This window comes from Vigna unguiculata, chromosome 8 (genome assembly GCF_037176805.1).
Source record: "Vigna unguiculata cultivar grain cowpea cultivar isolate G323 ecotype 2 chromosome 8, ASM3717680v1, whole genome shotgun sequence".
NCBI classification, from domain to species: domain Eukaryota; kingdom Viridiplantae; phylum Streptophyta; class Magnoliopsida; order Fabales; family Fabaceae; genus Vigna; species Vigna unguiculata.
This window is the reverse complement of record NC_140799.1, coordinates 5,209,422-5,220,542: the sequence shown is the minus strand read 5'-3', so window position 1 is coordinate 5,220,542 and position 11,121 is coordinate 5,209,422. Positions and strand designations below refer to the sequence as shown.

Genomic DNA, 11,121 nt, shown 5'->3' with positions numbered 1-11,121 from the left:
TCTTATCTTATTTATACAAACTACATTCCCAAATTAAGATAATTATTTTTCAGTAAAGCTATATTAAAAGAACAATAAAAAAGATTTTGAAAATCAAATCTTGTTTGATAAGCCAAATATAATTTTAGTGGATCTAAACAAAATAAAAATATTTATATATCTTTATATATATATATATATATATATATATATATATATATATATTATTTCAATAAAACTATATTAAAAAAGCGATAAAAAGACTTTGAAAATCAAATCTTGTTGGTTAAAGCCAAATACAATTTTAATGATTTCAAAGAAAATAAAAATATCTCTCTATATATATTTATATATCAAAAACATATCTTATATCTATATACATCTATATAATGAAGTTAAACCACAACGTCAAACAACAAATCGCAGCAAGTGAGGAAGCATAGTATCTCGTTGTGTGCGGTCTTTACTGCTTTCTGTGTTATTATTATTCTTCTTCTTCTCCCCGATTCTACCTTCCGAGTTGACTCACCTCGCCATGGAGAAACAGCACCACCAACAACGTAAACCCAACAACATCAACGCTTCCGACACCGACCCTTTCCTCTTAAACTACACACCTTCGGATCTCCGAACCGCTTCGGAGTTTCTCGCCACGTGGCTCCCCTTCCTCTCCCAAGATCTCTGCGCGCGCTGCACTCAATCTCTCTCCGATCGTATTCAATCCATCGACCCAGGTCGCAAGACCCTTACCTTTCTCCCAAATTCTCGTTTTTTTCCATCTGGGTTTCACCCGTTTTTTTCTTACGGTTTATGGGTTCTTTGGTTTCAGGTGAAGTGCCCCAAAACGACAGCCCCAATGACCAAAACGACGCTGAAGATAACTGCGACACGCACTCGCTGGGGAGTTGGAAAGATGGGGCGGAGGTGAATTCCTGTGTGGAGACTCCTAGCCAGAGAGTTTGTTGGGCTGACATGGCCCAAGAGGATGATGAGTTTGGCGAAGAAGAAAACAACAACAATGTGGTTAATGTTGTTATGGGTAATTCGAATGATGCTTCTGGTGTGGGTGCGGCTGTGGCTGAGAAGCCTACTTTGCCTCCGGAGCGGAGGGAGTACCTTAGGTTCACGAGTGTGAGGCGCAAGAAAGACTTTGCCTGCTTTGAGAGGGTTAATGGGAAGCTTGTCAACATTCTTGGAGGGCTTGAACTCCACACTGGGATTTTCAGTGCTGCTGAACAGAGAAGAATTGTCAATTATGTTGCTTCATTACAGGACATGGGGAAAAGAGGAGAATTGAAAGGTTTGTGATCTCTATTCTCGACTTGTTTCAATCGTTTATGGTTTTTCTTTATGTTTGTATGTCCTGTGTGATCTTGTTATGGGCTTCTGTTTCCTTGTCTTATAGTTCTTTAGGTTCAAAAGAACTGACATCTGACTGAATTCCGTATTTGTTTTGCCATTGCTGTTTTTTAATTTACCTTTGTTAAGGAAGAATGTAAGGGGTTGGGGAGTTTAGATAGTTTTCATGAGGACTTATGTATTTTGGTGTTGACTGACTAAAGACTAATCTCTCCAGATACTGAGATTCATTCGCAAGATTCAGCAGATTTTATGCCATATAGACAGTCTTAGGAAATGAGAGTCCAACCTTTAACTTGTTTAGGTTTAAACCTCATTGTACTCCGAAAAGGAAGAAGAAAATTATATGAATTCTCTCTGGACTCAAATGTAAGTAAGATTAACTAATATTTGCACTAGTTAAGGGGGTGTCAATGTCATTTAATTCTACTAATCAAATTTGAAAATAATCCCCTCCCCCCACACCAAAACTTCCATCATTGGATTCTTTTATCAAGAATAAGAGTCATAGAAAATATAATCTCAATTATTTTAAAGTTATGTTTTATAAGATTTCATCAAGTGGGGTGCAAGCACTTATAATTTGCTTAGAATTTGGTCTACCAAACTTTATGTTTTTTCTCATAATTATGTTCAGAGAGAGTACATAATAAAATCAAGCATGTAGCCGAAATCGCAGTCACTCTTCATGGCTTATTGTGCTGAACTTTAATGAAAAATGTAAATATCTACTTTTTCATTTATTACATTTGTTGCTTTAGCCTTTCAAGTTTAGTTGTTCTCTGAGGGTATGAACTTATTAACGAGTTAACAACTTCCATTGGGTGATTATGTTCTTAAAAAGTTTAGCACTGGTTGGGACCAGTTTGTGTAAACAGAAACTTTTAGAGGACTTAAGCAACAAAAATAGTTTTGAGGGTTGAATTTTATATTTATTTCAAATATAAATTTAATCAGATTATTTGAGGTGTTCTTTAGCACAGCTGCTGCGAGTGTAAAGTAATATTATGGATTTGATGATTTATAACTGCAACTTATTGTAGAATTTTATTAATTCGTGTCTCCCAACCTGTTTCTGGTACTACAAACTGTCAATAACATGCTTGTTCTGTCACTTCAGTCATTCTGTTAAGATTTTTTACCACTATATTTGCTTCTGATTTGTCAACTATCCATATTTGATTTTTTTATATTATTAGTTAATGAATTGAAGCATTATCCAGATACCTTATTCAGTAAATATTGTCTTGTAATTTAACAGAGATATTATTTAGGAAAAATCAGACTTTAGATCCTGTGGTGGGGTCAATATCAGTATGCTAACGACTTACCTTTAGATGCTGAAAACATAAAATACTTTTTCTCACAGCAATTTCCTTGACTATTTAGTGTTTGCTGTTGTTGTTTCTGATGGACTATATGATGTTAATTCTTCACTTGTTCAGAGCGAACATTTTCTGCTCCCCAAAAGTGGATGAGGGGCAAGGGACGACAAACTATCCAATTTGGGTGCTGTTACAATTATGCAGTGGTTAGTCTATATCTCAACCTGCTTTTATGTTTCTTTATTTTGAAACAGAGTAAAAAGTGACTTAAGTCTCAATATGGTAACGTTTTTTGTTACAGGATAGAGATGGTAACCCACCTGGTATTCTTCCACATTCAATGGTTGATCCTTTACCTGATCTTTTCAAAGTCATCATCCGACGACTGATCAAGTGGCATGTACTACCTCCTACTTGTGTGCCAGACAGTTGCATTGTTAATATATATGAAGAAGGGGACTGTATACCTCCACACATAGATAACCATGACTTTGTTCGACCATTTTGCACTGTCTCATTTCTTAGCGAGTGCAATATAGTTTTTGGAGCAAACTTAAAGATTGTAGGCCCCGGTGAATTTGATGGTTCGATTGCTATTCCATTACCTGTGGGGTAAGTATTCAGTCTGGATTCAACTATTACATTTCTTATAGTTAGATTGAATTCTTCTTCAACTTTCTTATTTCTATAGAAGATTCAGAATCTTATAAGTAGTCTTTTTCTTCAGATCTGTACTTGTCTTGAATGGAAATGGAGCTGATGTAGCTAAGCACTGTGTGCCAGCAGTTCCTGCAAAAAGGTGCTAAGCGATTTGATATTCTATCAATGGCTTCTAAGTTTTCAAACAAATCACAAATTATTGATATTGTTTTTGTTAAAACTTTTGCTAGGATATCAATCACATTTAGAAGAATGGACGAGTCAAAGAGGCCTTTTGGGTATGTTCCTGAACCTGATCTTCAGGGAATCCAACCATTGACCTATAAAGCTGAGGACGAAAAGAAATCAGGTGGACACAGATCTAGTCATCATGTGAGAAGACAAAGAGACCGGAGAGGTGGCAGGAATGATGCAATGGGATTTGCATCTAGAAATGATAGGTTCTCAGAGCGTGATTCGAATCATAATACACCCAGATCTGGAAATAGGTGGAGTAGAAATCTTGATGGTTGACAGATGCAGTGTTATTAGGGCCAAAGGTTCCTGATGGTTCACAGTTTTCTGAACTTAACAACCACATGTTGGTTTTGTTCATGAAATCCTTTACATATCAACAAGTTTTTTATGGAGGTGTCTTCACTTTGGTTCTGGGAAAGCTTTACACAGCAGCAATTTTCTTATGGTTATATGGTGAAGTTGGTCACTTGAGGTGCTGCTCTGGTAACTTTGTCTCCTAGCCTCAGGCCCTAGTGTATATTTGAGTGAACTTTTCTAGTTAATAATGGTTGCTATTTGGTGAGAAGTTGTGATTCATCTGTTTTTTTAGTACCAAGCTAAAAAGTGGCTGGGCTATAATAAGGCATTTTGAGATTTTATAAGATTGATACTTTATATAGTACTGATGAGTGACTTGAAAATATTCATTGTTGATGGTTGCATTGTGAGGTCAGCATTCAGCATTCCTATATTTGCTGGGTTGAGACTTGCAGCAGCTGGAACAAATTACTTCGAAATTGCTTGCTTATGAAAAGGTGGTGTCAAAAATGCTGTTAAATACATTAAAATAGATACTTTTGTCTTTTTTATTTGAGTGGAGATTCTATATTAGTTGTATTTACACCATTTATACTTGTGTGGACGTTCACAATACCAATTACTATTGTTCTATGTTTTTTGAATATAGGATAATTGCTATTATTGAGTAAGATTGTTTGTTCTATAGTTCGTCTGGGATATAGAACTTTTATGGCAAGGTTGCTTCATCATCTGCATTATCATTGTTTGGCACTATCTTATAGGAATTTTTAAGTGTTTCAAAAATTTGTACTAGTCATTGAACTGATCAATACCCTGACTTAAATAAAATAACAATAGTAATGAACTTTTGAGAAATATTAAATCACAATTTAATGACAAAAACTAAAAATAGAACATTCGGAAGTTAGTAACATTTAAAATGCATGCAAACCTAGATTTAAATTTCAACAAGAATATATGTTTTTAATAACAAGTTTTTTGGAATGAAAATGACACGTTTTAAACAAAAGAATTAAAATAATATTTTATTTGAATTTCCATTAATGCCTGCCAAAGAAAATCATTGAAAAAAAAGGTTTTTTCTTTTAAAGAATTGTATTTGTTGCTACGCTTTGTGTCGAATTTTTCTTATCTGACCAGATCTCCCGGTTCAATTAGAAACTAGAAACTAAACTGGTTAAATATGCTGTTACTTTTCAAAGTGTGAATTAAATTGTTGTTTTTATAATGTCCACGTTGTTTTTATAATGTCCACGTGAAAAGAATAATTTAGAATAGTAGATCTTAACCAAATGTAAGTATATGTTTAAATATGTTGAGGGTAAAGCTAAAGATGTTAAAATTGTCAAATTAATTTATTAAACCATTAATATAATCAATTAGGTTAAGTTCGGAAAGAAACAATTAACTCTGTCTTCATATTAATTAATTAGGTCATTAATCTAATCAATTAGGTTAAGTTATGAAAGTGATTGATGATTTTCTACAAACACATTAAATGATTAGGTTGTTAATCTAATCAATTAAATTAAGTCTGGAAAATGAACATTAACACTGCAATCAAATTAATTGATTAGACAAATAACCTAATCATTTAATTCTATTAGAAAACTACCCTACTTACATATTAAAAATTTGCATAAGTTCTCATGTTACACAAAGAGAAACAAAAGATCAATGCATTCTTCAAATATAAAGATTTAAAGCAATGCATTCTTGTATGCACAATCTCAATTAATTAAAGATCATTTAAAATCAGATTTAAGGTGTAAAGAATTACAAAAAAATTTACGAAACCAATTCCCCTTTCCTCTTGATCGTAAAATATTGGCCTAACTGTTTTAAAAAAATATTTATAAATATGTGTTTCGTTTTAATCATGGTATTGATATGATTTATTTCTTAACTAAAGCAATACAAGGTATTTTCATCTCAATGCAATATGGTTTATTTTATACATGATGACATAATCATAAATTAAACTTTATCACTTAATTAGGTATGCAAACAACTTATACTTGTACTAAAGCTTAATAATTTATAACAGAGTATATGATAAATTTAAAAATCTTTAATTTTAATGAGTTTTTACTAAATTTTTGTTTTCTATTAAGTCTAAAAATTTTACAATTTTTCTATGGAATCCATGTAGATGAATGTTTGTGTTAATTTTGTGGTGTGACACTTACTTGCATTGTCACTATGCTTAAATGTCATTAAAAAATATTTTGTTACACGATATAAAAAAATATCTTTCAAACATTTACTGTATTATAAATTATTTTTAAATTTATTTAAAATTATACAATTATAAAATACAAAATTATAAAAATATAAAATATGTAACTATTAATTGTGAAATAAAAAATTACAAAATTGTTAAATTACAAAATTACAAAATAGAAAATTACAAAATTATATTATAAAAATATATAAATTCATAATTATAAAATTATAAAATATACAAAAATAAAATTATAAAATTAGATAATTATAAAACTACAAAATTAAAAAGTTATGACATCGTTAGATTATGAAATTATTAAATTCTAAATTTTATAATTTTAATTTTTTTTTTCAGAATTTTATAATTTTGTATTTATATTTAATATTTTATAATTTTGTAATGTTAATTAATTTTAAAATAATTTTTGTTAAAGTAAATTTTAACATGATTTCTTATAATAAAATATTATAATATATTATATAAAATATAATGTGATGACATTTAATAAGAGTACAAAATGATATATTATATAATTAACAAAAATATCTGATTACAAAAACTCAGTTGAAACATTTTAAAACATTGAGAACTCAATAAATTGCAAAATCAATTGAAAGTTTTCAAGTTTAAAGACTCAAACATATGTCTATAAAATAATCACATTTTAAATATATCATATTTATATTCAACTATTCAAAATTAGTTATATTAAAATCTTAAAATTGCTTGACTGTGTTCACTGTACTTACCAGTTATATGACACTTAAAATGTTTGATGCAGTGCAGTGTTGGAATGCTCAAGTATTTGTAAATGGGAAAATATTGTTCCTACTTCACATTTTCACAAATTTCTTACTAAAAAGATAATAATACAATTTAATTTTCGTAAAACTAATTAATTGTTAATTTGATCTGCACATATTAAATTTGTCAAATTGGGTGTTGTAGCTCATGTAAAAATTAAGAATGTACTATTCATGTAAGATCTAAATTAAAATTTGTAGAAGCGCAAAAAAAAAAATGGTTTAAGGATCAAATTTTTTCAAAGGTTATTTGTATACAAAATCAGTGACTATAGTGTCATGATCCCTAAATGGTTAAAGGGTTTATTACTGAAATTGCCAAACATATAAATATTCGTCCCTCAAAATATAAGAAATCGTTTAATATTTTGACTGTCATGTTTACCACTCCATTGGTAGGATTCCAACTAATCATTACAATATATCATTTTAGCTTTGTTTTAAATGGATAGTTATAAATTAAATCCCAGTATGGTGATATGTTTAAGTGATAATCTTAGGTTCTAACTTCATTACCATTATAGTAAAAACTAAAAGTTCTAAGCGAGCAACCTGAAAATTTGAGATATCTATAGCTTAAACATAATAAAGAATACAACAACTACTTCAACAAAAGAAAAATTCACATCCATCCATTGTTACACGAACAACCATATTATCAACCATAAAATTTGATTGGCCATTTAAACATACATATATTCACCACCTCGAATTGCATTTTCAGCACCTTTTCTCTCCTCTTCAGCTTCCTTTTCTCGCTCCTTCCAGCTTTCATAGGCATGATCATCAGTTTGCAGCTCATACCGACAGATTGGACAAGAATTGTGCTCATCCTGAAATTGAACTCAATTTATATTTAAACATACCATTTTTAAAGAATTCAATATTATGAAATGCACGAACTTGATTTTAGAAGATCATAAAATTTCCAATAGAAAGAGGAGTTAGAAACACAATACCAGCCATGGCTTTAGACATGGTGGGTGGAATGTGTGTTTGCATGGCAACTCTTGCATTTTGTCATTTAAAACCAAGTTCTCTCTGCAAATGGCACACTCTGCATCTTTCCCCAATGTAGCCAGGATTTCCTCTGTGAGAGTGATGACTGGAAGTTTTGCCACAACCTCTTTACTGGCAGGAGGGGCTCTTGGAGCTACAGTACCTTCATCCACCATCTAACACAAAAAAATTCAGTATTTATATGTTCCTTGAGTGGGCAGTGTAAATTGTAGCAATGGAAAGGCTGATTATATTAGACAAAATATATATCAATCAAAAGGCAAGTAGTTGGAAAGAACTAAAATATGACCAGGGAATTAACAAAATGAATTTAACTGAGTAAGTTTATATCAAGTTACCCTTCAAATGATGCATTAACATCAATAACAGATCCTTAAAAAGTGAGTGCGGCATGGGACAGTAAGTATATGATTTAATTAAAAGTTGACTTAATACCTAAGCTGTTTGCATTGATTCCTAAATCTTTTGTGAAAATAGTACTCTACTGAACCAATTTCAAGTAGCTTATTTTGTTAATTTAACCTGAAGTAATTCAAGTACGAAGTAGACCATAAAAATGGTCTTAAATACTTCTACCGTGGCCTGATTTCCTTAGGTTCAAACAATGACTAAGCCACACTATACCTCTTTCAAGAAACTTATCCAACTTTAGAAACTCAACCTGGAATTCAAAGCCACGTTGATATTTGAGAGTAAATTGAAAGTCTGATAAATAATGGTTATCAAAAAGCATGTGAAAGATTGTGAATAAATACCAAGGGCACAACTTCTTCCAATCTATTTATAAGATCTTGAAGAATACTGGCTGCATCCTCTTGGGTGGTTTCATTTGCTGCAGAAGCTTGGGAGGATTCGGCAGAAAAGAGTGTAGCAGCTGTCGTCAAGAGGTTTGACTGCACCAACCATTGAGGTTGTGGTGGTTCAGGATCAACCGTAAGGTGCCCCTCAAAAAGGTATCCTGAATCATAGCGAGATGAGATAAACACAAGAAGAAAAAGGTTAATTATTTCAAAACCTCTGAATGATGTGTACAACACAAAAACGTGAGCAACTATAAATAACAAAAGGACAATGATGCTTTAACCTACTTTTTTTGACTCACTTTTAACCCACCACTTCAATCACCATTAGATCATCACATCACATCACTAAAAAGAATAAAAAAAGATGATCTAATGGTAATTAAAGCAATGGGTTAAAAGTGGGTCAAAAAAAGTGGGTTAAAATATCATTTTCCATAACAAAAAATGACAAAGAAAACATAATTATTTAGAAAGAAAATCACCTCTGGGTGCTTGATTATCTGCAAGTTGTGAAGCTTGTAGTAATGGGTTGTCTTCCCCATGCAAATGTTCCCTGGCCTGAGCAATGCAAGCCTTCAAGTGTTCCTTCTCAGAAGGTTCAGAAACAAGCAAATATGCCAGCTCAAAAAGTCCCAGTCCAGCATTCCAAAAACCTGGTGCTGTATATCTGGTCTTCAACACAGTAGCAACTCGGCAAACAACAGAATAAAACTGCCAACAACACCAGCAACAACAGTCAATCTCCTGCCTTTTAGCTCCTCAGCAAACATAACAAACATTTTCTTTAACATTAAAGTTTAAAGTAAAGGTTGAACCCTATTCACACACACAGGTCACATCTGAACGAGGGAGCCTATACCAAGAAAGCACAGATACACTATATGACACAAAAGCAATACTACGAAGAAATTTTTAAAATCACACACTATCGAACATAATAAAAATTATATAAAATTAATTTAAATTAACACAAAAATAAAAATGTTGAATCATAATTCATAACAAAGAATCCAATCCAAGTTTAAAAAATGAGAACAAGTAAACTTAGACCAAGGTTTTAAATTGTGGCTGAAATCATGTTTGCAGTTCTGTCACAATCTTTCATATTACTGAAAGTTGCAGACAAATGCAGTTCATATGGCGACAATTACAGTTTACAAGCAATGGGAAACACCCAAAAACCTTGAGTCACAGATTGTATTTTAAAACCTTAACATAGTGCCCGTTTTGACGAGGTTTCTCCACTAAGACCTCTAAAATAAAATATAAAAAGAATGAAATTGACTTCCCCATATATTAAAACTAGTTTACGGACAAACTAAAAATAAAAATTTGTAGCAAATACCTGAGAGATTCTACAAATTAGCTTTTGCACAAACTAATTTTAACTTAAAGGAGAAAACAATTTCATTTTTTCTTCGTATTTTTCTCTCCTTCAAGTCCTTAGGGAGAATTGTCCAGTCGGAACCATATACAAAATACTTGTATTGGTATCCAATTTGTGATATAATGATGTTCCAATTTGTAAAATTGTGATATAACATTACTCCAATTTGTATTGCTAGAAGACTTCAAGGTGTTCATGCAATTTGATCGTGCTTCCTAGGTGCTTACACATGACATGCAAATGAAAACAAGATCGGTCTCCAGCTACAGACTTTTCAGTTGAATCAATGATCATGAGAAAGGTTAACCAAACACTAATTTGATAAATTATTATTCCATACACAACCATATTTATTAACTCAAGCAAATCAAAGTCAATTCTTTCGGACTGAACGAAGCTGAGCAAAAGGAACTAAACCCAGAAACCTTAAAAAGTTAAATTGAAAAACGTAGCAAAATTTATAATGAGAAATTTGAACATAAACAGAGAAGAGCATACGGATTGGCGAAGCGATGGAGAAGCAGAAGGATATGAGCTTTGGAAAAGGGATTTGAGGGCCAAAACAGAGGCTTCAAACCTTTGCTTCTTCCCCAATTGTTTCAGCAATTCCTCCAATTCCTGTTTCACCAAATTCTCCGATTCCATTTCTTCTCTTCCTTTTCTACTCGAAACTAGAATTCGAATTCTGATTGAAGTGAATTTTCTTCAGATTATGATCGAAACAGGGAAATTCAGAAGCGTTTTTGTGTTCTTGTTTTGCGCGTTTTGATATTTTTTATATACTTTGGAAATCGTTTTTCTTCTGGAAGGGGAAAACCGAAGGGGTTATCGCCTACGGACGAGCACACTGGTATGTGAGTGAATCTCCCCGTTTCTATCCGCCACGTCATTCCAACAAAAGATTGAGTTAATTTGAAACTACTGAATTACGTTTGGTTTAACTAGCGCGCTATCGCATACGAGCATATGTATTTATTAAAAATTATATTAGTAGGTTATATTATAATGTTATTGAATTAAT

The 11,121-nt window shown here is 31.9% G+C and overlaps 2 protein-coding genes across 2 annotated transcripts; one reads left to right on the top strand and one right to left on the bottom strand.

Annotated features, from left to right (window-relative positions):
• Nucleotides 1-381: 381 nt before the first annotated feature.
• Nucleotides 382-4,445, top strand: LOC114194648 (RNA demethylase ALKBH9B-like). The gene is made up of 6 exons (XM_028084996.2): nt 382-713; nt 809-1,279; nt 2,784-2,869; nt 2,965-3,275; nt 3,391-3,462; nt 3,554-4,445. Exons 1-6 carry the CDS (start codon nt 515-517, stop codon nt 3,834-3,836), a joined length of 1,422 nt encoding a protein of 473 aa, XP_027940797.1. The 5' UTR covers nt 382-514; the 3' UTR covers nt 3,837-4,445.
• A 2,994-nt stretch (nt 4,446-7,439) lies between these two features.
• AIP2 (RING/U-box superfamily protein) lies at nt 7,440-10,884 on the bottom strand. Its single transcript, XM_028086228.2, has 5 exons — nt 10,599-10,884; nt 9,196-9,424; nt 8,666-8,868; nt 7,850-8,065; nt 7,440-7,723 (listed from the first exon to the last, which is right to left on the bottom strand). Exons 1-5 carry the CDS (start codon nt 10,743-10,745, stop codon nt 7,574-7,576), a joined length of 945 nt encoding a protein of 314 aa, XP_027942029.1. The 5' UTR covers nt 10,746-10,884; the 3' UTR covers nt 7,440-7,573.
• Nucleotides 10,885-11,121: the final 237 nt, after the last annotated feature.

Excerpts from the sequence above, each read along its gene's own strand:
- AIP2 (XM_028086228.2), bottom strand. The coding sequence starts at position 10,745 with ATGGAATCGGAGAATTTGGTGAAACAGGAATTGGAGGAATTGCTGAAA. Across the intron at positions 9,425-10,598 it reads CTCCATCGCTTCGCCAATCC|TTTTATTCTGTTGTTTGCCG; the intron begins GTATGCTCTTCT and ends TGTTGTTGGCAG. Across the intron at positions 8,066-8,665 it reads TGGAAGAAGTTGTGCCCTTG|ATGGTGGATGAAGGTACTGT; the intron begins GTATTTATTCAC and ends TTTTTGTGTTAG.
- LOC114194648 (XM_028084996.2), top strand. The coding sequence starts at position 515 with ATGGAGAAACAGCACCACCAACAACGTAAACCCAACAACATCAACGCT. Across the intron at positions 2,870-2,964 it reads GCTGTTACAATTATGCAGTG|GATAGAGATGGTAACCCACC; the intron begins GTTAGTCTATAT and ends TTTTTGTTACAG. Across the intron at positions 3,276-3,390 it reads GCTATTCCATTACCTGTGGG|ATCTGTACTTGTCTTGAATG; the intron begins GTAAGTATTCAG and ends CTTTTTCTTCAG.